Source organism: Mytilus californianus, unplaced genomic scaffold, assembly GCF_021869535.1.
Source record: "Mytilus californianus isolate M0D057914Y unplaced genomic scaffold, xbMytCali1.0.p SCAF_7, whole genome shotgun sequence".
Lineage (NCBI taxonomy): Eukaryota > Metazoa > Mollusca > Bivalvia > Mytilida > Mytilidae > Mytilus > Mytilus californianus.
In genome coordinates this window covers 79,681,289-79,707,932 of record NW_026262723.1, presented here as the reverse complement: position 1 = coordinate 79,707,932, position 26,644 = coordinate 79,681,289, and the positions used below count along the sequence as shown (strand labels likewise).

Sequence of the window (26,644 nt, the reverse complement as noted above, 5' to 3'; positions counted from 1 at the left end):
TTAAAACAAAAACAAAATGAATTTAATGATATTTGCATGGTTACAAACGACACAATAACATACATAAATAATCAACAAAGCAATAAATATTTAAAAATTCACAATCAAGTTTAAACTTAAGAAACAGTTTGATAAATATTCCATTTTTTTAAACAATCCCATTGGGATAAACTTATATACCATTTTTAAAAATTATATTACATGCAAATTTTTATAAAATACATATGATGTCTGGTCATTTACATTGAAAAATATCGGGTTTCAAAAATAAGATTGAAATAAAATTTGAGGCAACAGTAGTTTACCGATGTTTAAATCTCATTAAACATTTTAAAAGAAGATAAAACAAAGAATGAGGGATGTGCATGGTTACCAAGAGTAGCGAAACTAAATCGCCACTTCAGACACGGGTCATAGTTGGAAAATGTACACACCGTAAGAGTGGGATAAAATAACATCACTGTCCAAAAAAGGAAAATTAACAATAGGGAAAGAAAAATCGTCTCGTCGTAAATTTCAGTATACAATTATCCGTGTGATACTGAAATATCCTATTCTAGAAAAAGAACATGATTGCTGTTTCAGGTATTTAAAGTTACCCGGGGTAATTTCCTCGGTATAAAGAAAGAATTCTTGGTTATCTAAAGCAAAAATATCATCAAGGCTACGGTATATGTTATTAAATCTATTAACTACATGACATAAGACGGATCTTTACTGAATTTGGCCATACACCGTGATTCATGACTATACAAGAACAAGTCTGATAGAACAGGTCTTGAATGGGTGCCTATAGGAATACCTACAACCTGTCGATGCTTTTTGACGAAACTTATATATTATTATGCTTCATGTCAAAATGCCAGATTTTGATTGGTTAATTCGAGTGAGACAATTAACTCTATTCTATGGTAAATATTCTATAACCCTTCACGGAGACGCTTGATTAAGTGTGTGCTTCATAAGATACGACGCTATCATATGGCAAATACTCTATTACCATTCACGGAGACGCTTGATCAAGTGTGCGCTTTATTAAATACGGATGGTTGTTATGTACAAGACGTCATAGTTTATTACTTGAATTTGAAATTTTATCGACAGTAATAACAGAACATTCAGTATAATAAATTAAATAACACATATCTGATAGGATGATAGAGCAGATTGTTACCCCTCGAAAAGACATTGTCAACCTTGGCTTCGCCTCAGTTGACAATGTTTTCTCGGGGTAACAATCTGCTCTATCACCCTCTCAGCTATGTGTTATTTATATATTAACAAACAATATAACTAACAACCGAATTGAAAAGACCATCAAAAGCACGTAATTCATCTATAATATCAAGAGTTATTTACACTCCAAACATTCTTCCACTATTTGCAAATGCTTTATTACAAAAGTTATTACTAGTAGCAAGTTTTATTCTAAATTTTGATTAGAGAACTAACTAGAAGCACAGAAATATTAGTTGTAATATATTTACTAAAAGCCGATTTAAAACGATATTTGATCGAGTTTTGTGTAGTTTAGGTCACCAATGCATAGTAGGGACCTTCAAATGTTCAGAGGTGGCCTTAACTGAGATGTGGTTATGATACGATTGTTACGTATTTTACTCTCTGTGGAATGCATGGCATTGAATTATAAGAACTAATAATTTAATTCATAAGACTCAGTTTTTGTTTGTTACCTTGAATTGTATCATCGTAATTGACGAGATTTGACGTTAGTAAACTACTGTCGTCGTATTTATAAGAACTTCTGTATAGTATCTACATCATGCCACTACCACATTGATGGCTGCATTGTTAGCCTGTACGAACACAATACGTTTTAAATAAGTTTATAACCTCTCGGTTTTGAACGATGTACCACCAAATCATAGTACGTCACATCCGGCTGCATACGAAAATAGGTCGAAAAAAAATATTCCCTTGAAATTGACAGTTGTAGGTAATTAATCCTACATTTCATTGCAGTAAAACATTTCTGGGTCATAAACATATATCTTGGGTATTTCAAAGCACCATTATTTTTTTATTTGGGGTTTCTATAGAATATTTTTGAAACTTGAGGTTACATAGTTACTAAAGCTTGTACACAGGTAAAAAAAAAGAGGTGAAAATTTGATTGGTTAACTTCCAGTGATGGTTATTTTCTTATATGCAACGAAATGTTATGTGAAATTTTTTCTATAGTACTGGACAGGATAAAACTTTACTCATGCCAAGTATTTCTTTATTTGAAACAAAGATTAATTCTGCACAATTTTTTGAAAAGTGCAAATTTAACAAAGACTAATAGGGGAAAATCAATGGTGGTATTACACCTTAATTAAATATCTAAACTTCGATGTTTCACAGTTATTAAAAATGCTAGTAAAGTTTGATAAACTCAATACCTCTTTTAATGAGAGTTTTTTTTTTATTTTTTTTTTTTTGGGGGGGGGGGGGGCCTTTTTAATGTTCGGCTTTGTCAATACGATGGAACATCCTACCAGTATGTTGACAAAATGCTTTTATAATACGCGTACACTTATCACCAAATTTTAGATTGGAAGGATGTTTAATTCGTTGATTGCGTTTGATGCGTTTGCCATGCAACCTTGTTCTTATTCAACAACAAGCTTGATACAATACAGGAATTTTGTACCAAGTCAGGAATATGACAGTTGTTTTCCATTCGTTTGATGTGTTTGAGCTTTTGATTTTGCCATTTGTTAAGGAACTTTCCGTTTTGAATTTTCCTTGGAGTTCCGTATTTTTGTTATTTTACTTTTTGAGATATTGTCCAATGATGTTCTACTCGTTCTTCTCCATTTACACTGTTACAAGTTTTGCAATTAATCGATCGGTAAGGGGGGAATTCTCTTTGAGGCTTTTCCTTTCAAATATCAACATCCTAAAATTAAAAAAAATATCATGTTTCTCCTTATAATGATAATTATAGTATTATCATTTGTGATTCTTATTGTAATTACGTCATTATTATTTGAAATACACGTTGAGGAAGTATGATGAAGCCACTTTTTAGTCCTTTGAATTCGAAAATCCAAAATTTTTCTAAACCTATCAAAAAACACCAAATGTTCATGAGAAATTAGTCTGTATTCATATTTTCGAATTTTGTTTTACATATTTCCATTAAAAAGGCATTAGCTACGAGATAAACAATTTTTGAAATATTATTTTTTTTTGTTCAATCATTGATGAAAGTGATATAGTGAAATAATAATTCTCTTTTAGCAACCAGTTTGGTTCAATTTTGTCAAAATAAGCTAAGAACCATCGCTGAAGAATTATTTACTCGTATGAACTAGTCGTGTTCAGCTATTAAAAGGAAAAGAATGTCAACATTGGAAGTGAAACAAGGGTTAACCATTTGGTTGACTGATTCGATCCACAAAAACTCATTTTTATACAGGTAAAAACGATGATTAACATTTTTTAGCCAAAAATATGAAATCAAACAGACCTAGAAAAATCCAATTGCACGATCTACGCTATCTATTTATATCTATATTTATGATTATATCGTGTTATATGACCGTCGGCAGTCTTTGGAGGTCACCTCGAATGTTAATTAGATGGCGTCTTGAATAAAAAATCCGGGAAATGCTGATACATTTTATTGTGTTCATGCATTGTAAATTGTTTATTTTAGACTTTTTATAATTTGGATATACGTTAAAGTATGTTATAAGTCGAATATGAGAATTTGAATTAAATCAGTGAACATGAATTTGACAGCTAATGCCCCGTTAAGGCCTCAATCATCTTGCAAAAGTTTTACCCAAAAGGATGTTTTCACTCACAGAACTACGTGTAAAAAATGCCATTTTAAGTCAAATACAATGTAAGTTAATTCATCAAAATAACACCACAAGTGCCCAGATTGTATCAACCTGTTCAATTATCAATAAAATTAACATAATTGTAACGGTTTGAACTGGGTTTTTTCAATTTCAGGGGATACAAACCATGGCTTTTATCATGTTTCCTCCTTTCGTCATATTTGGAGCAGGATCTGCTTACCTTAGCGGAGCACCTGAAATCCCCCCCAGTTTTTGTTTGGGTTTGTGTTGCTGATCTTAGTTTTGTATGTTGTGTTTTGTATATTGTTGTTTTTCTTTAGGTCGTTTTTCGGAGATTTTTTTCGTGGCGTTGTCAATTTGTTTCGACTTTTGGCTATGATGCTCATTTGTCTTTATCGCTTATATGAATTTACTTTGAAGAGATTCGTGTACCTAAATATGAGAATAAGAATCAAAATACACCCACAGTCGATTTAGAGTGAATGTACTTTGTTTTCACTTAACGATAATGTCTTGTTTAATTTGATTTATAAATATGATGGTTCTAGTTATTGTTACATGTTTCATTCTTACAATTAAATATCTTAAATCTGCAAATACAGCCAAATATCAATGTTAATAATATAAATAAGAAGTGTAGCACACGTCAATGATACAGTCAACTTACAACACACACATAAAAAGACTTTAAAAGGCTAACATCAGTAGACAAGTGCCTATACCAAATATCAGATTATAATAGCCCCAAGTCTTTTAACGCGAGGAAATTTGACAGCTGTGAACAGTACAAAAATCGTCAAGGACAAAACATTCAGATGCTTAAAGACCAACAAAATAAAATTGAGAATGGAAATGGGGAATGTGTCAAAGAGACAACAACCCGACCAAAGAGCATAAAACAGCCCAAGGCCACCAATGGGTCTATAATACACTACACAGAAAGCTAAGGATTGAGCAACATGAACTCGAACAAAAAACCAAGGGAGAAAAAAATCGGGCAAAAAAAAAAGAGACAGAAGATATCATGAGAACAATAAAAAAACATATAGCGCCGATGAAAAGCAGAAAATAAAATTACAAAAAATAACGAAAAGACAAACAACAGTATACCAAACACTATGCATAAAATTAAAGACAGTATGAGCAACCCGAACGCACCAAAAACCAGGGATGACTGAAGATGTTCTTCACTTGCAGTCAGCCAAGCCAGCTTTTCAAACAACTTAAATCTTAACATATAAACCATGTAGTTTAACACTCTAATATCGACCGCTATATTTTCTGAGAAGACATGAGGCAAAGTGCAAGTGGTTTTTCATAATCAAATGATACAAAAAAAAAAGAATCAATATGAAGGAACACTCTCTAAGGTGCCTATAAGGTTGAATCATACATCCATAATGAAACATAAATTTGTTATAAAATTTGGTAAATGTTTTGACATTTGAAAATATTTCTTTATTGAAATCTGAGACATCATTCCAAACACACTCATACCGATCTCACTGAGAAATGTACATGCCGTAAGAAGAAATTTGTATCAAGTCAGGAAAATCGTAAGTGTGTTACCATTTTATGGGGGTATCCTGTTAAGGGTTGGAGTTGATATCACATCATTGGTTGTCTCTATTTTTTTAATAACTTGTCTACATTTTGGATTCTTTACAGCTTCTGATATAGACACGTGTTTACTTTTTTTTTTAAGATTTATTGTGTTTTAAGTAAGGGGACTGTTTATTCAACATTTAAACATTTATTTATCCATATGCATTTCTTTATTATTAACACACATACTTAGCTAAATTTCTGTGTCTCTTTTCTTCCGATTTTAATGCAGCATGAATTAAGAACAAATTAATGACATCTCTCTGCAAAAGTAATAAGGAAAAAGGAGTTTGAGTAACATAAAATTATATAACCCTAGTTGTTTTGTTAATTGGTATAAGCCATATACATGTATTTTAATCTATCAAATTGGTGATGCTTATACCTACCCTTATACAAAAAAATACCGAACTCCAAGAAAAATTCATAACGGAAAGTCCCTTATCAAAATGGCAAAATTAAAAGCTCAAACACATCAAACGAATGGAAAACAACTGTCATATTTCTGACTTGGTACACAATATTAATCATAAAATGTTAAGTTTTAATTTGATCAATTTGAGAAACGACATTTGATCTGACTGAACCGTTTTTTCACATAATAAACAGTATATATACATGTATGAACATATATGAACATGCAAGTGCTGTTTTTGTTGGGTTTTTTTTTTTGCAATAAAAGCAAATTTTGTATTAAGATCAAGTTAGAAAGTCACTCTTTTCGAATCAAAACTCATGTTTGGCTATCCGATTTGTTCATTGAATGAGTAGAGTGAAAATGATTTCTAGTACCTACTATTTTAGTTGTCTACTCCAATAAACTGCCAATCTTCAGTATATACTGACACGTATTTGAAACACGACAAACCAGAAACCACATCACATGTATCCAGAATGGATTATTACCTGAGCATTACTACCACCTAAGTTGATGATCTGATATCGTTTAGGATAAATGATATCCACAGCTTTGTCGAACTGTCCATCTTCAAATGCAATGAGTGCCTCACATAAATCTGAACCAACAGATTTCATACTCTCACATGTGTTGCCTTTACCATCACTGAGGAAAAAATGTAATCTTAAAATATTTGGGTGAAATGAATCCGTCAAATCATAAAGGAGTAGGTCCGGTAAGGGTCGATTTTGGCCTCAAATTTCAGATTCATATGACGAAGGATTTTGGACACTTTTTGAACACTAAAGTGTCTATTTCAGTTGATTCTATTAGTTTATGTGAAAGATTTTAACTGATTTAGTCATTAAAAACGCTCCGATTCAAGCTTAAATATGAAAAATATATCTAATATGCCAAAAATGTCACTTTTCAGATGGTTTTTGTCAAAAATGAACGTGACCGCATCCGTGTTCATCCTCAACCTTTATATATGTTATGTATTATCATTAAATACAACTTACATTTCAATATTAAGAATGAACACAAATGCGGCCACTTTCATTTTAGACGTCTAAAATTTAACCAAAAATGCTAAAATTGTGATGATTTCAGTAATTTAGCCTGACTAAAGGATGCTAGTACCCGATATATGTGCATTGTATTGTCAAAAACAGCCCATATTTATGTAGCAGAAGCATTCTTCTTACCAATAAATAACTTAAAGTTTACATTTTAACAATTTTGTAAAACTGCTATATTTTGGGGCCAAAAAGGGGTCTTACTGGACCTACTCCTTTACAATTAAGGGAAAAAAGGGAAATCCAACTTAAGAAATATACACAATTTCCTCTATTTTTATTGTTAGGATTCCGCAAAATGTTATTATTTACATATTATAAATATTCTTTTGACAAGACTAAGTCCTAAGACAGATACTTGTAGCATTAAAGAATACTATTATAATTTTTCATAGAAATGAAACCGTAGAGCATAGTATATTTGAAAAAACAAATCAAAATGCGAGTGATCGAGATATTTCCCCTGATTTGTATCGGATTTAATCTTTAGTTTTCAATGTTGAAAATAATATTTTTGTTTTGACACGGCTGCTCTGGGACTATTCTATTCTGTATAATAACTTCAAAGTTCGTATCAAAATAGATTATTTTCAGATAGATAAAAATGAATAGTTTCATTTATAGGAAACACATGGAAATACTGTACATTATACCGAGGATTACAAGAATGTAGATAGAATACAATAATACAATGATTCTGAAATCGCAATTACAGTGATAGATAATACACACTTACTGTACCAAACACATCATACAATAATTTGAATTTAAAAGAAGAAGTTGAAATCTATACACATGGTTATAAAAAAAAGGGATGCGATCGATTAACGTACTTACGACGCGTTTCTTTTGAATAAACTTCATCAGTAAAGCTTTTACATTTAATAAGATCAGAAGCTCTAATCGTACTGGTTGAACCCTTGTTTTTCTGATAACTGAAATTATCGTCGGTTTTCTATACGGGTACACGTTCATATTACAGTTGCTGTATATTTGACACGCATAATTAAGATGTATATGTGCAACGTCCTTATAAAAAAGGGTTTCTAACTCCTTTTATAACCGAACTCATGGTTAGATAAAACCTTCATTCAAATCAAATACAAACTTACAAAAAGTGAAGGCGCTTTTCAGTTATAAAAAGTCCTCCATTACCGATAACGAAATAAGGTGCTGGTCAGCGTACAACGAAGTGGTGATGATAGAACGGACATTCTAAAACCTTTATACGACTATTCCTTCTGCAAATGCTTTTGTTTTGACATAATATTTCGTGTTTCAACAAGGTATTTGTCAAATGGGTATCTGATTAAGTGAAGCTTTTTGACGAAGCCCTAAGTTTGGTTGATAGTTTAGATCAGACCTTTACCTTAAAAATTTTCTAATAGAATCTGTTAGCTTTTTTGCTGAATCCATGTCGTTTGCCCCAAGACATGCCATCATATAACTGGTATCAAGAAATCCCAGTGCATGATCGTCGTAATGATGAGTACAAAGTGAATTGAAGTCTTTGAATTTCTCAATTACAGGTACACCTATTGGATAGTTATAAATAATTAAATGTGAAATACATATATGTCAGAACAAAATGGTTGAGGGGCGCCTACGGCATTAAATGATGGAAAAATGGCTGTATAATGATCAAAACGTACAGAGGACAACAATCGTGCATTCATATTAGACCTTTAAAGCTGCGTAAAGTATGAATATAAAATAAATTATTCTTTTTATATTGTTTAACTATTTGTTCGATTACTAGTAATCGATAAACGATATCGTTACAGGGAAGAGGATTGGTGTTCACAGTACGGGACATTCTACCAACTACTGAAGCTTTAAGGAAAGGGCTTTTTACAAGTTATTTTCATGTCTCGAAAGAGATATCTTATTGTTTTTAAAGTTCTGTTCGAATATTTAATCGATAATTTTAAAAGGTTTTATAAATAACTTTATCTATGTATACCTTCAAGTCTTAGTCTGTACAGGTATGATACGGAATTAGCGATCTCCATGGTTGATTTGGATTTGAATGCCCTTCTTCCAATCTACAAACACATTTTTTTCATAAATAAGTTTTCAGTAATAAATGTATTCTTATATAGGATATAGTAAAGTTTTTAAAGTCAGTTATCGTTTGCGTAATGTAGTAATCCAACTACCAAACATAGAATTTGTAACATTTTGAGGTCTCTGTTAAATCCTACATAGTGGTCATGATCAGATACAAAGTCCAAGTAGGAATCGTGTAGGCTCTGGCGATTTAGAGCTTGGTATATAGTAGAGCCTCTTATATAAAATAAGGATATGTGATATGATTGCCAAATAGCCAATTCACCACGAGATTAAAAAATCACGTGGTTGTAAGCAACAGTATGTCCTCCAACAATGAGATATATTGTTATGACGGCTCCCATTCTTAATTCCATGTTTGTTTGTTGCTGTTGCTTTGATCTATAATTTGAAGTGGATTGTCAAAAGTGTTTGATAAGCCAGGAGATGCTTATGCACACAATTGTAAATCTATTATCTTGGATGACGATCAAACCTGTTGAAAATTGTTCATGAGACATGTAATGTTGACTTCCGTACTGTTTGAAATTGAAAGTATGCCATAGATTTTCAGTTACGGCTGTGGATAATAATAATGTTGCGATTCATGTTGTTCTATTTTTGAAAGTATAATTCTTCCTATTTGGGTTTCTTTTGTGTATGATTGCTAACAGCATGGAGTATTTGGAGACTTTTTTTAAATATAACTCTCAATCACAATTTTTGAAGTTTGTCACCGGCCTCGGTGATACTTACATTTTTTATGTGTATTTGTTATTTTATCCTTATATGTTGGCTGCCGGTTGCAAGATACAATACATTGTATCAGTTTTACTTACCACAAAGCTTTTAAAGTTTTCTGGTTGCATTTTAAACAAATAATCAACGTATGATGATTTGCAAATGTTTGCTCCTCTTGATTTCTTTCTTTTTTTGTTATGTTTTGTGTAGTTACTCCACCATTGACATTTTATCACACGTCTCCTTTTATTCATATTTAGTCCTTATTTATGTTACACTTCAATCATCCCTGAATATTTTCATATCTTTTTGTTGACAATTTCTTCTTAGTATTTGTAACTGATAGCTTGTATCTTCATCTCTGAAAATGTCTCCATCACACGATTTTCAGACTTATATTGGACAATTTTTGGTGTTTAGATCGAAATATTAAACGGGAAGTTTAGATTTTGACGCCTTCAAATTAATTATACATGTACTCATTTTAACAACTTTAAAATGTTAAACAAAATATATCGTAAGTGCATTGCTGCTAATTTTCCTTTACCTCGTTATCAAAGAGTCCAAGTGCTTCATCAAATTCTCCCTGAAAATACAGACGTTAAACGCTTTACATATACGATTTTTCAAATTATTTTGTCCGATAAGATAAAAGAATTGTGGCATGTCATCGTTCTCAAATTTGTTGATTATGATTGCATTTAAATGATCCATTGTAAATCGTGAGATGTGGATATGGCTGTTCTTAATTGGTTTCTTTTGATCAAATATATCCTCAAAAGGAATAAAACTCTTTATAAATTTGGTGCATCAGAAGCTCTTTTCGGTATTTGCTTCCACCAAGAACGCTCAAAACAACAAAATGAAAATCCAGGTTGTATAAATATTTGAATACTTGAGCACCTATATAACCAAAAAGACATAAAAAGAAAAGCCAAATCCAAAAAAAGTAATCTTTGCCGGAGGGAGCTGTCACCTTAGTTTCTTACAAAAAAATCTAAATTAATCAACGAAGAATTTAAGAATCTAAGGTTTGTTATAAATCATGTAGGTGCCGAAATACTGACCACTGAGTTGATAATAGCCTCGTGGACTAGCAGTGCACTATTAGCCGTATCGACCCAGTGCTAGAAATTGCAAATACACATAGTAACACTATAGAAACATTTTATAAATTTGGCGCGTTAGACGCGATTTTTCTTGATTTTCATCAAATATTCAAATATATACACAATCCTGGCTTTCAATTTGTTTGATTTAAGCGTTTCTGGTGGGGATTGTTCTCAAAAGAAAAGTACTTCAGACGAAGCAAATTTATAAAGTGTTATTTGTATTATGTAGTATCAATAGAAAGTATCTTTACTGCGTCTAAGTGGTACTACGTCCACAACAGATGAACAGTTGTTATCTGCAACCACCGTTTGAGGCAATTTCATTTAATGACATTTTAAACGAACACTAATAAATTAATTTTAGTCTGAAACGGTCATTCTGATCTTAAAATCATCTGAAAAGTTTAAACATTAATTGTGTAAGTCATTTTCAGCCTTTCGGTCAATTGTCGGTCTTATCCACCGCAGTTAGTTCAGTACTGTTCAGACAAATCGCCTGCAGTCAATTCAGTACTGTTCAGTAGCTCTTCAGACAATTCAGTATGTTGTTTGTGTGTCCAGATAAATAATAACGATTGAACATATGCTAGACAGATCTTAAGGTAGCACTACAGTCAGAATTTTCTGACTCCAACCAACAGTCTTTAAAGATTAATTTCTCCAAAACTACTCAATGGATTTTTAAAATCTTTAATTCATTTTAAAGCTTAAATTTTACTCTTTCTTAATCTATAGATACATTTATTTTTGGTATGATTATTTTAAAAATATAGCTCATTAATTGCCAAAAAACTGGTCATCCAACTTGGATGAAAATGGCACATTCAGGTCAAATTGTAGTAAAAATTTGTTTTCATCCCTTTAATCAACCATACACAAGCTACAAAACCGTGTCTCAGATTTTTGATATATGCCTCCAGTAAGAAGATATATTGATTTAACTGCCAGTTGCCATACCTCATTTCACCTTTCATCTTTGGAGACCTATAAATTCATTAAGAAACAAATTATCCAAAAACTGGGACACGGTATTGTAGTAAATACTCCATTTAATCACATATATCTTAGCCAAACCAAAGGGGGTACCCATAAAGTTTCTATTTCCATTTTTTGCTTACAATTCTCATGAAAAATTGTTCTAAGAAATCACCTAAACACTGAATTTCCCCCTTAGAACCCCTATAAATGCAACATAAATATAAAAATTCCACTGGGAACACCCCAGGAGTGTTCTGACATCACTATTTTATCAATAGAACCACACAGTTTGTGTCTTTGATACTCTTAGACTGTAAATTTTGCATTATGTGTGCACTGTTCAACACTAACTTGGCATTTGGCGGGAGTTTGACGTCACAGATTTGACCAACATCAGTAATGTAGTACTGAAATATAGACAAAGCTCCGCCTCTGTCCAGACAGTCTAAGATAAGAGAATAACAGAATTGACCAGCTGCTTATAATCAATATTTAACATCATCATTCTCACTATAAAGAATAATTTTCATTTGTATTTTAAAAAAAAATATACTTTGAAATTTGCTAGAACATTAAAATTATGCAATAAAAGATATGTTCATAAAAAGATCAAGACCATCCCCTTCCTGAAAACAGAATGTCCCACATGATTTTTTAGTTTTATGGAATTGAAAAATTTCACATGAACTTAAAATTGGTTAAAATGCCTAAAACTCCTAACAGAAGACACGCTCATCATTTAAATGTAGAAGATTCAGAGACATATTCTTCTTGTTTGTAGTAAGAACCTTTGTCAGAGGCTTTCAAAGATACTTTCACACTCTTATCCATAGTTTTCTTTTTCATTTTGGTAGATTTTTTCATTCTAGATTTTTTCCTTTTCATATCTTTTTCCTTTTCTCTGTTTACTTTCATGGTTATATAAATTACTTTTGTTGCAATACAGTGAGATAAGACCACAATATTTATCTTGTGGTCAGGGATTAACAGCTGGACACTGGTATCAACAGATGATTGACATAGTAGCCCCTCCCAAATGCCCATATATTTAGAGTAATTACCATGTGCTTTTATTTACATAAGTTCATTATCAATTTACTCCCTGTTGTGATATGATAATGACTTTGGGATTTTTACAAAATGTGCAGAATGATAATTACTTTAAAATTATGTGATAAAAAAAATATCTCCAAATAATCTTTGTTAGACTGTTATTGGTTTAATAGTGTAATATATCTGGTTTAGTTGCTTCTAGTTAGGACATTTGCATTTTGCAGATTCAATATTGATTTTATACATTTCGAGCTATAACTTCTGGTATTATTGGTTTATTGTTTTGACAGATATAAATACAATGTATCTAAGTTTTGGTAATAACGAATTTGTTGATTAGAAGTCTAAAACCTAAAACCTTACATGAGTTATCAATGATATGGTCGAAATTATAAATTATAAATTAACCGTTTACAAAACATTGAATTTTTCGAAATACTAAGGATTTTCTACGCCACAAATAAATTAACTTAGCTGTATTTGGCAAAACCTTTCGGGTCCTTAATTCTCTTCAACATCGTTTTTGGCCTTTTTAACTTTTTTTATTCGAGTGTCACTGCTGAGTCTTTTGTAGACGAAACGCGCGTCTAGTGTACAAAATTTTAATCCTGCTATCTATGATGCGTTTACTTACCTTTTCTATATAGAAAAGACCATAGTGCCAATAATTGTGACATGAAGTCATTCCACAAACCTGAAAAAGAGAATGAATATGTACGGAATACAAATGAAACTAGTATATATTTGTACAGAATATGATCCAAAGGAACTGTTCTTGTTTAGTTTTGTTTGATTCCAAGTGTACTCAAATATAACTCTCTAAAAGAGAGGCGAAAGATAAAACAGAGACATTCAAACTCACAAGTCGAAAATAAACTGACAATGCCATGGCTAAAAAAGAAAAAGACAAACAGACAAACAATAGTACACAAAACACAACATAGAAAACTAAAGACTGAGCAACACGAACCCCACCAAACACCGGGTGTGATCTCAGGTGCTCCGGAAGGGTAAGCAGATCCTGCTCCACATGTGGCACCCGTCTTGTTGCTCGTGTTAGTACAAACTGTTAACATGACATTAGCAAGTGAGAGTTGACACCTGAGTTCATAAAAAAATTATGAAATTATAAGCTGATAACGTGTGTATAATAAATCATGTTTTGCCTAAGCTTGATTCATTTGTCATAGTTATGTATGCATTTATAACACTAGTTACCTCCTTGGTCAACAGGCAATTGATGGTAAACTTATGATGTACAAAAGGCTGATGAGTCTGTTATTTCACATTTAATTATTTTTAACCAAAATATTGACCTACCAGATAAATAAGCCTTCTCAAAATATACAGAAGAGACAGAATAAACCAAAATGACAATCAAAATACATATGTCGAAGATAAAACGACAATACGAAAGACAAACATACAAGCAACAGCCTTCAAAACACTAAACAGTAAACTTAAGATTGGGTAACAGGAACCCAACCAAAAAACCGGGAGGAACCCAACCAAAAAACCGGGAGGAACCCAACCAAAAAACCGGGATGATCCCAAATTGCTCCGGAGAATGCATGTAGATCCTGCTCCACATCTCGCATATCAGTTAAGAAAGTTAACCTCAGAAAACTATAGAACTTGACATTCCTAATGATTTTTGTATATCAACGTTTTCATTATTTCATAGATTTATTGATAACAATTTAATTCTCTGTAATCTACCATTTCGATTGAATAATAATAAAACTAAATACTCCACAACAATTAATTCGTTTAATCGACGAACCAAAGTCAAAATTAGAAGAGTGATTGTGCACTTACTTTTTTCTTTTGTCTGCTTTTATGAATCTTGATTGTTTTGCTCTTTATATTTATTTACCTTCCAATCATTCTCTGTACTGGACATAAATTTGATTCCTTCATCATATTTTCCTGTCATCTCATACACATGGGCCATAGCATGAGAGGCCCAGGCATCATGTCTGTTTATTTCTAGTGCCTTAAAGTAGAATAATCATTAACAAACGGAAAAAAGAAAAACTAAAACATCTACATTTTGCCAAATGAAAAAGAAGAGGCAACAACAGTTTACCTGCTGTGCATGTATCATCCGCATTGCAAATCTAGACTTAGTCAAAAAATATCACACAGGAAATAGAAAACAATTGGTAAATTTCAAATCAGGCGACTTTTCTCATGTCTTAAGATCTGAGACCTCGAAAACATGTCTCTCGTGTGTTCAAACAAAGACACATTATATCGGTCAACTAATTTATGATGGTGACCGTCAAATGTGCGGATCGCGATTCAGCCGTTCTTTCTCATACCTGATGGAGGAGTTTTTAGGTTATGGACACACCATTGCAACAGGACATTTTTTTTAATATTTAATATCATATGCATGTAATTCCAATTTGTTTAAAGATTTTGGGTTAAAAGTAAGATTACACGGTACTTGACTTCAGTTTTCATGTGTAAGAATGATCAACTAGGTAATACAGCATAACAGATCAGCTTATTTAGTATGAATTGCTTGCACAGGATTTTTACGTATAAAGTGCTAATATTCAAATATGTAATTACCCTTTCGGCTTGTTTCTTTGCTTCATTATACAAACACGTTTCCTCCAGTCCAAATGCATGCATTCCTAATAGGTATCTATACAAAAAGTAATATAAATAAACTCTGCAAATATTTATATGACTAAATCAATGTTCTTCTTGCTTATATACATTTGAATTTTTTTGATTTCATTGTCGAAAAAACAATATTGTACCCGAAAAAGAAAACATTTTTTTCTTGTGAATGTACAGCATTTAAGGAGTATATTTCTTATTGGTAAATTTAATATTTTAACATAGTTATGATGATTAAGCATTATATAATAATGGGATAATATTAGACAGAATAAAGTCACATGTTATCCTGAAAGATCTTGCGATTTTAATGTTCGAAAATATTTTTATGTTATCTAACGGAATGAAATATTTAAACCATGACAAGATTTTGTGGGTGTATATAGAAATAGTCCTATTCGTTCGTCCGTTTGTCTCTATGTCCATGCTGCTTGTAAGTATAAATCCTCCTAGACGGCGAGACGAACATTGATGAAAGAACACTATCTCAGAATATTAGGGAATCAAAAATCGTGGCTCTACATGTTACAGTGCTGATAATCGAATTTACTTGCTTCAATATATTTCTGGTATTGCGGGACAGTGGGGTTTTTTTTTTACATTCACTCACACTTCTAGTTTTTATTCTTGAAATAGCATGAAAATCCTTGAGTAATATATTTCATCCAAAATATACCACAAAAAAGTTTAGTGTAATGCTGTCATTTTTCCCATTGATTGCATACGATGTAAATATATAAATTGTTTAAATTTCAATAAAAACCAAGTATAAATACGGAAGAAAATTAACTAAGATATTGACAATTTTATGGTAAGGAATCTATTATTCAGTTTAATAACTACTATTAATCGAAGGACAATTCTCTTTTAAAGAAAAACAGTCGAAATTACTTTAATTCTGAATATAAGAGCGAGTACACTGATACCGAAATGCAAAAGGCCCAAAAAAAACTTTACTGTATTTTACAATTACGGCATAGAACAACAACACCGACAGCCCAGCGCCAAGTCCTTTCAGGAAAAGACTCGGTATACAAAGATAATAAATTAATTAGATTATAGTTGAATTAGAATGAGTCTGACAAATTTAGCCTGCAATTTTACTTTTAATGTCCAGGAAATATTTTGATAAGAAAAAGTATGTATTGCAAGGAAAGGTAGTAGTGTGATGCTTTTAGAGGTCTTCATTTTCCTTCAAAAATTAAACATTGTTACTTTTATTCTGTGGAAACTGCTCATATCTATACATTAGTATATTCATTTTACGTTTAAACGGACAATCGTGTGACAGGATATCGATGATTCCTTTACTTCGTTTGCAAAAATAAGAATGTCTTCGTCTTTGTACAATAAGACACAGTTTACAGAAATAAGAATATGACCATAAAAGACTTATTTAGATACACCTTTATCTGAATAAAACTGAAAAATTTACCACCTGTCATTTCAAGGGCGGATCAAGTTTTGAGGTTAAGGTGTACTATTTTAAAATTTTAATAAAAAGATGCGCGAGTATAAATTTATTCCACTCTTTTATGCCAAAAGATAATACTTTTTATATAGTTGTTGCAGGGAAAAGATGTCGTAGGTGTTGCAGGGAAAGGAGGTGCAATATTGTTAATCTAACAGATGAATATCAGTATCAGTTATGAAGTAGAACAATACGAGGTATTAGGAAAACTTTAAAGTAAGTAAATGTTATATAGTGTGCCTTAAAGGTTTTTTTAAAAATACTATGCATACATAGAAACAATGTTTTCTATCATAAATTAAACGGTTTATTCCTTGAATGTCTACATTCTATGATCTGCCGACAAATTACAGGTGAAAATTTGTTGGCATTCAAGGGTTAGCATACGGTATAGACCGGTGTCTATACAATAAATCAAGCTCTAAATCGTTCCAAGTGTAAGAAGTACTAAGTATAAATTTAAGAGAAACTAACAATGATTGTCATTAACACCAATTTCTCCAAATGACGAAAATCCATTCAGATATGACAAAGGACAACCCTTAACGAGGAAGCAGACTTGGGACAGGAATGTGAACATGTTTATGTTTTTATGATATTGAAAACGTCTATTAACCAATCAAGTTCCCGTAAAATATTTAATGTCTTTATCTTGTTTCATCTGCCACTTCTTTTGAAGAAACATAATCAGTTATATCATAATCATACGTGTCCTTCTGTGCATTCAGAATGGGGCAGACAGAAAAATTTATAACAGTCGCACGTGCCTGACCATATTTTGGTTAATTTAAACAAAATAATAGTTCTTATCTACATTTCGAACAACTAAACATATTTGACTTTCAATAATCTTCTTTTCTGTACATGAAAAAAAAGTAAAATAACAAAAATGCCGAACTCCAAGGAAAACTCAAAACAGAAAGTCCTTTATCAAATGACAAAATCAAAAGCTTTAAACACATCAAAAGAATGGCTGGTTTTATAGCTAGCTAAACCTCTCACTTGTACGACAGTCGCATAAATTCCATTATATTGACAACCATGTGTGAACAAAACAAGCAGACATATTAATATGTAAAAATGTCAAAAATTGGGGTCCAGCAATCAACATTGTGTTATAATCTTATCTCTATAAAAACAAATAACTATTTCAACAAAGAAAAACAAAATGGCATGTAGACACACTATAGACAAAGTACATAAGCAAAAAAGAAAGACAAGAATACAAAAATGAATTATTCTTAAAATGAACATAACACTTTAAAATATTTCGTGCGTCCGAAGCACTTCTCTTGATTTACCGTCATCAGGAACGATTAAACCTTTACTATTTTATTTTTTTTACAAACTAATGTAAACAATGAAAGTTAATTAACAATTGAAATAAATATGGTATGGTTTTCAAAATAACCATATATTTCCTACCCATAAAGTGGTATAGACTGGTTCCAGAATGGAAGAATACGTGCGATAGAATCTCTCATTTGATGATGATGTGATAAACAGTAATAACAATCATGAGCAAACTTTACAGCCAGCATATCTGTAGGATGCTCCATTAATATGTCTTCCCATACTTCACATGCTTTTGTCAGATCACTGAAATTAATAAACATCGTGACTATCATGCGGTACTATACTATATTTTTTTCTCTTGATTTATATAATTGATTCCCCGATTGTTTACATAAATGTATTTAATTTAGTATCGTCCACTTTGATATGACTGTTTCATTTATTACTTTATTAGCGGAGATGTTTTTTATTAAAAGTAATAACAATGCAAAAAAAAAATGACTAACTTTATTATTTATTATTTATATGAGATTTAGATAGTGATGTTTTCTACAAATTGTATATACCTTATTGCACATCCAATATGCATTTGTATTATGAGTTTGAAATGTCAGCTTCAAATTTAATATGAAAACAATGTGGTGATCTTCTTTATTCAATTTTTGCCGGATGAAAAATATTTACCCTTCTGCCCAGAGCTTAACTGCTGAAACATGCTTCTTCTCCCTTGTTGTTATATATTGTTTTGTAGCTTTATCAACCATGCACTTTATATCTTCTCTTAATTCTTCATTTGCGTTGATGTTTTTACACAGGCTTGATAATTCTAATCCGTTCTTCATTACATGACCCAAAACTACAGACAGAATCCCAAACATTTTGAATATTTAGAGATAAGAATATTTATTAGACATGTCGTATATAAACGATTGATACAAATTTACGTGCGCACTACATACAAATCTGGATCAGTATTTTCAAAGGTTTAGATAAATTAATTGATTGTAGTTGTTATTTTAACGACCAGGGTCAAACATAGCATGCGTATTCAGAACGAGAAAATATTTGTTTCGACTTTCACTGGAAAATGAGGGTCTGCTGTATAAATGCAGAAATGATTTTATCTCTCAAAAGACCACCTACGGGTCCGTCAAAGAGTTGTTTTATGGGTTATTTTACACAGAAAGCGAAGCGGTCAACATACACACGAGGCTTCGGACTTATATACCCCATTCGACAGGACGTTCCTGCGTTTATATTTATGCATTCCGAACACCTCTTCAGCATATGCATGATTTACTGCCGGATGGAAGAAGTTCAAAAATGGAAATATTGAGAAGATAAAGAAAACAAACCCTTAACAATGAAACCAAATGGTTAACCAGGCCGGCAACTCCTTCGCACCAGTGTGAAAGTGAGGCGGAAGATGCAAACTTATAAGTCGACGAAAAACTGACAAATGTCATGCCAAAAAAAAGACAAACCATCAAAAGACAAACAACAGTCTACGAAACACAACATAGAAAACGAAAGACTAAGCAACACTAATCCCACCAATACACTAGGGCCATCTCGGAAGGTGATCTATAATGGTAAGCAAATCATACTCGAAATGTGACACCCATCGTGTTACTTCTATACAAACTGTTAATAAGTTATATCAAGTGATTAGGCATCACGTATTAACGGATTGTCAATTGACTCTAACCCTAAGACATCGCCAACTAGTAAACAACCGGTCATGTAAATTTTCTAACCATCAATTAGGCTGAAGGAGAAATTTTGAAAATTATCAGGACAAAGGGTAGACATAAAAAAAATAAAAAGTACAAGGTACAACACTGAAAACTAAAACAAAAATCAACATAAACCCCTTTTAAACAAAACTAGAGTGTCGTGTTGCTCATTCGGAGATGAGCCAATTGCATATTGTACAATATGGTTATAGCAAAGATAGGTTCCGTTCCCTCTACATATCTTATTATCAAACTAATCGTTCTTTGTATAGCATAGAAAACGAATAATAAATATGTTTTACTTCTAATTATGCCATGATGATTGTTTGGTTTTTTTTCATTGTTTTTGTTGTTGTTGTTGATTGAATTTGTTTCTTTTTTCTTCGAAGTTGGTACTCTACTGAAATTGGCAATACACATCACATTCATTTAATCAATCGATCTTATATCATAATTGAACTTTGATGTTAAAGAATAGTTACCAAACTCTGGGTCTGCTTCAATCATTTTATTAATACTGTTATCGATACCGCCAACCGAGTCTTCCTCGTACCATCCGACATACTAAATAAGAATATATATTAATTCATATTTCAAATGTTGAGATAAAATATTGATATTGTACTACTTGCACCTTTACAACAACAAAAAACCAAAAGCTCTGAAGACCACATACTTTGACTTCATAAATATGTAAATTGGAATATCGCTCATCTCGAAATATTAATGATAAGATCCAAATTTATCTATCTCGGCATTTTTTGAAAATTTTAGTTAAAAGAAAGAAGTTTAAAGTTTAAAGCTCTAAGACCAAAGTAAAAGATAAAAAATACAGATAACTGACTGTCTTGTGAAACAGTGAAAATGACACTGGATACATTGCATGCGTCTGAATCGCCTTTTCTGAAGTTACGTTCAGGAACGCTCAAAGTCAAGTATTTGAAAGCCAAGGATGAATTAGAATGGAAACATGATACAGCTAAATGTCCAAAAGGGATCTTAAAATAATAGCAAAATCCATCAAAGGTCAACTTTGTCTAAAGGAGTTGGAATCTTAGTTTCTTATCAATTCATAAATTTATAAATGGACAATTTAAGAAAGTTTTGTTTTAAATCATGCCAGTACAGAAACACTAACTACTGCGCTGATGATATCCTCGTGGACTGATAGTCCAATATCCTCGTGGACTGATAGTCCAATATCCTCGTGGACTGATAGTCCAATATCCTCGTGGACTGATAGTCCAATAGCCTTATCCTCGTGGACTGATAGTCCAATAGCCTCGTGGACTGATAGTCCAATAGCCTCGTGGACTGATAGTCCAATAGCCTCGTGGACTGATAGTCCAATAGCCTCGTGGACTGATAGTCCAATAGCCTCGTGGACTGATAGTCCAATAGCCTCGTGGACTGATAGTCCAATAGCCTCGTGGACTGATAGTCCAAAAGCCTCGTGGACTGATAGTCCAATAGCATCAGTATCGATACAATATATATATAAGTGCTATAAAAAGAATGAAAATAACACTTCATAAATAATATGAGTACGAAGCGCTTTTGTGAACATCTAAATGATTTTATTTGCTAGATTTAGCCGGGATTTATACAAGTCACACTTAAAAGTTTCATAAAAATAGGGCATCGTAAGTTTTGTAGGATAAAATCCGAATGAAGTGTGGATCACATTATAGCAATTTGTTATATGAGTGACCGCTATATCTTACCTGAGTTAACACAGCATCGAACTGTTTACTGGCTTCATCGCTAGTAGTTGTCAATGGGATATCAAAGTCTGCCCAATCCTACAAAATCCATTAATATTAAATACTATAAAATTTTACAAGTTATTTCCAGAAAATTATCTTTTAAAATATATCGGAAGCCGATGAAAATCAAAGCATATAATGAATTAAATGAAAGTGCACAGATAAAACGTTTACTCAAGTAACTTGGAAATCGCTGTTCAGTGATTAAACAAAAACTAGAGGACACGAAAAGACCAGATGAAGAATCGTCAGCTCATGATCATTTACTGGAAATCTGGAGGCTCCAAGTGGCATCTATGAACAATATTTAATTACAAAAAGAACATGTATGACACATTTTAGTATTATTTCAAACCGTAATTATAGAGATAACTACAAAGGAGGCAATTAAAACAATTTCGAAGAAACACACACAACAAAATGATCAAAAGAAAAAAAAGGACAAAGCCCACTGCATGGAAAAATTTTAAAAACTGAGAGGCTCGTAACCAGTCTAAGACCAGCAAAGAACTCGAGTCCTCCAGAAATGTAAGTAATTCCTGTGCCACTTATGGCACCCCTTTGCGTTAAGGTGGACGGGGGGGGGGGGGGGGTCTTTATTAAAATCCACAGATTTTTTTAATTATTTGTCAAAATATAGTTTTTATCATGCTTTTTTCCAAAATTTAATAAAAGTATGGGTCACCGGACTTTTTTCACGCTACAGGTGGTGAAAAATTGTCATATTTTGTATAGATTATTTATGACAAATACAATTTTGTGTGATAAAAAGAAAACTACACCATAGAGTTTTAGGATAAAATGTGAGAAGATAGCTCTTATAACATGCTTTCAGATATGAAAAAGAAAAAATGGGGTTACCGGACTTGTTTTCTTGCCACATATTAAAATAGGTAAATTCACAACACTTTCTATTATAAAAATTACTTAATCTGAGTTATCTCCCATACTTTCTGAGTTATCTCCCCTTATGTGGCAAAGTTGAAAAAAAATGAATCAAATAAACATATTGTGTTTTATAGAAAATACAGCCGTAAATATGATAAAACATTTAATTTTCTATATCAACATGAAAAGTCTTACACACTACATACTACTCTCAAAATTTGCACATTTCATTAAAGATCTAGACCAATTGTTATCTGCTACTTCAAAATCCAAGATGGTGGAAGACACCCCAGCCGCCTTAGCAGCATATACACATCCGGTGAGAAGTCACAATTGGGGATTTCATAGGCAAAAAAAAAAACAAGAGGGATTGTGACCTATGTCCTCATCAAGTTGGCAATACCATTGGTTCTTCTATAGCAGGTATTTTATGACAGCCGATCAAATCATGATGTTGTCCGTAAAACCTCCAAAGAGATGACATAACCTTTTCCATCATGTTTAAATGAAAATACAAATATTTACTTATCGAAATATGCTGTTTTTGTAATTTGAAATATATGTCCCTCGTGCATGAATAAATTGCATGCATTAATAATATCTCAGTTAACATTTAAAAATGCATTCAAATTTCAATGTAAAAGGTATCATAGCTTATAAATGTAATTTTACAAGAATATAATGTCATTTTGTTTTAATGTTTATGTGACAAGAAGACAACAAAGGTGATTTCTTTTTATTTTCTATTTTCAAAAGAGAAAAATTTTGACACTTCTATCATGAAGGCTTCATTCATTTCACGAAATAAGCTTTGCCCTTGTTAATTTCTTACAAAAAAGGGAATTTTTACAAAATCTTCACCTCGAGGTTAGATAAAAGAAAATGAAATATTTACGGTGGAAATACTAAGTTACACACAGTTTAAAACCCACTTCGGCATATTGTAAACATCTGTTTATTGTTGAAGACCGCATGCTGACCTCTTGATCTTCTTGTATTCATTTATAATTGATGATTGTCCCCTTGCGCAATTGAATAATCGAGTACATCGTATCATTAAACAGAGAGTTTTTTCTACAAAAATGGGAATCGTAGATACAAATTCCTTGTTTTAAGTAATGAAAAATTGTACTTTGTGTGGATTCCAATACCAAATACACCGAAGATGATATCATTAAAATGCTGTACTTTTTTTTATCGACAGCATATTTGTTGAGTTTGGTGGATTAATATTTCAACAGACAGTCGGTATTTCAATGGAAATTAATTGTGCACCTAATACTGGCCAACTTGTTTTTGTACTCATGTGAAGCAAAATTTATACAGAACCTTCTCAATAGCATAACAAATCTTGCAAAGTTTTTTAATTTCACTTTCAGATATATTGATGGTGTCCTGTCACTCAATAACACACTTTTCAGCGAGTGCTTGCATCTTATATATCGCATTGAACTGGAGATTAAGGATACTACCGAAACTAATAAATCTGCTTCATTTTTTTATCTTTAAATTTCACCGATTACACAAACAAGAATCTATGACAAACGTGATAATTTCAACTTTCAAATTGTCGATTTCCTATTTCTCAGCAGTAAAATACTATCTGTATAATCGTATGACGATTACACATCTCAGTTGACTGTTGTACCCCTATTTTGACATTTTTACATATTATGTCTGTTTGTTTTGTTCACACATCGTTGTCAATATAATGGAATTTTATGCGACTGTCATACAAGTGAGAGGCTTAGCTAGATATAAAACCAGGTTTAATCCACCATTTTCTACGTAAGAAAATGCCTGTACCAAGTCAGGAATATGACAGTTGTTATCCATTCGTTTGATGTGTTTGAGCTTTTAATTTTGCCATTTGATTAGGGACTTTCCGTTTTGAATCTTCCTCAGAGTTCGGTATTTTTTTATTTTACTTTTTTTTAAACTTTACGCTCGCGCATGTTCAAACTATACGGACTTCATCAACAGTGGTGTGCTTCTTGCACAAAACCTGCTCTAACAGAATTATGACAAAGAACGACTGAAATGGACACTTCATAAGTTTTAGGTCACCTTCACGAATTGGTTGACCGATACGGTTGGTCCGTTTCTCAACTCTATAGCGACATATAGTCATGTATTCGTTGCTTTAGATCTTTAGTAACCAAAATAGTAGTCAGATATGTATTTTACCGATTGTATCATATTCCCGATGGTGTCATTTTGACTTAGTGTGCATTCTCATGGCGGGTGATGCAACCAGGAGTATGACTCACTAATTTGGGAGTACATGCGATTCTCTCAGTTTTTGTTTGTTACTTTGATTTTTTATCTTATTATTCGATTTATGAGATTTGAAAATCGTTAAATTACTGTTGCATTAAAGTGCTGAGCACTTTAGAAATACTTATTAAAAAGTTTTGAATGCTTAAGCATGAACATATGAATAGGTCTTAATATAAAACCGTGTTATGTCAACTGTTTAGGGGGTATTGCAACCTTAAATGACGTGTATATAAGCAATTATATGTCACTGTGAGACCTTCAACAATAAGAAAACCACATACCGTATTGTCAGCTATAAATGGCCCCGACATGAAAAAGGTGAAACAGTTAAAACGAGAAAATTAAAGACCTAACTTATTACTATACAATTTACGAAAAAACGAAAAACAGTAATGACAGACATGAACAAACGACAACCATTGAATTGCAGGCTCCTGACTTGGGACAGACAAATGAAAAATCTGGCGAGATTAAAACTCCCTTACTAGGGCAGAGTAATAAAAGCATAACATAGGAATTACATGTATCTGTAAAAATCAGGTTGAAGACTAACATAAAAAAAAAAAAAAAAAAAAATACCAAAAATACCGAACTCCAAGGAAAATTCAAATCGGGAAGTCCCTTATCAAATGGCAAAATCAAAAGCTCAATGACATCAAACGAATGGAAAACAACTGTAATATTCCTGACTTGGTACAGGCATTTCCTCATGTAGAAAATGGCAGATTGAATAAACACAAAGTACCAATTTAAGAGTACTCGCAGTAGCTGAAAGCTAGTTAAATGCCAGTTACAACAAATAAATAAATAACGATATCCCAGACTAAAGTATCAATCAGTACACATCCAAATCCAAATTAAATTTTGTTTAAATTCTCAGAAAGACCTTACGCGACTAGATATTAAAGAGTCTAACTAATAAACGTAAAAGACTACTTTATAAATGTCCTTATAATAGAAATGTTACTTATACTTTCAAATTGCTGTTTGAAAAATTTCCATGGAGTAATTCAAATTTTATATGATTATAAAAATAAGAGACCAAATGACGCAGAAATTAGCAACTATAGGTCATCATATGGCCTATAACAATGAGCAAAATCTATACCGCATAGCAAGCTAAGGCCCTAAAATGGCCAATGTAAAACAATTCAAACGAGAAAACTAACGGACTGTTTTATTTACAAAACAATAAGCGAGAAACAAATATGATATACAGCAACAAACGACACCCACTGAATTACAGGCTCTTGACTTGGGACAGGCACTTTGTTCTTTTTCAAAATTTTGACTGTCCATGTATTTTACATAAAATTACCAGAGTCTCAGCGTTCTATTATTTTTAATTTATTTTTTAAGTTACGAAAAAGACTCTGAAACATCATTCCTGGTGATGCAACTTACCAAACTTTTAAGTTTACTATTCATAAGAATGTACCTTTAAAATCGTGGAAAACTTTATGAAGCGTTGTTTTTATTTTCTAATACAATATTTGTTACCTTACAACCTCTCCAGTTCGAGTGCATCATTCCAGTTATCCTGGTTTAATGAAAAAAGGATTATACAGGATCTGTTGTCTTATAAGACAGTAAAATAAATACTATTAAATGTATATAAATGCGCTTATCGTTTTTAGTAAACACCGCCTCCTAATATATTTCGACGAATAGTTTTCTACGTCTTTATTTATTACGAATCAAAAATTCACGTGTTTACAGAAAGGTAAGAAGTGAAATTTTA

At 32.1% G+C, this 26,644-nt stretch overlaps 1 protein-coding gene across 1 annotated transcript; it reads right to left on the bottom strand.

Annotated features, from left to right (window-relative positions):
- On the bottom strand, positions 1-26,535 carry LOC127708777 (tetratricopeptide repeat protein 38-like). The gene is made up of 14 exons (XM_052213896.1): positions 26,404-26,535; positions 21,694-21,771; positions 20,452-20,533; positions 18,918-19,089; positions 18,363-18,536; positions 15,413-15,488; positions 14,709-14,828; positions 13,467-13,526; positions 10,237-10,275; positions 8,863-8,944; positions 8,269-8,434; positions 6,330-6,486; positions 5,613-5,686; positions 1-2,905 (listed from the first exon to the last, which is right to left on the bottom strand). Exons 1-14 carry the CDS (start codon positions 26,431-26,433, stop codon positions 2,824-2,826), a joined length of 1,392 nt encoding a protein of 463 aa, XP_052069856.1. The 5' UTR covers positions 26,434-26,535; the 3' UTR covers positions 1-2,823.
- Positions 26,536-26,644: the final 109 nt, after the last annotated feature.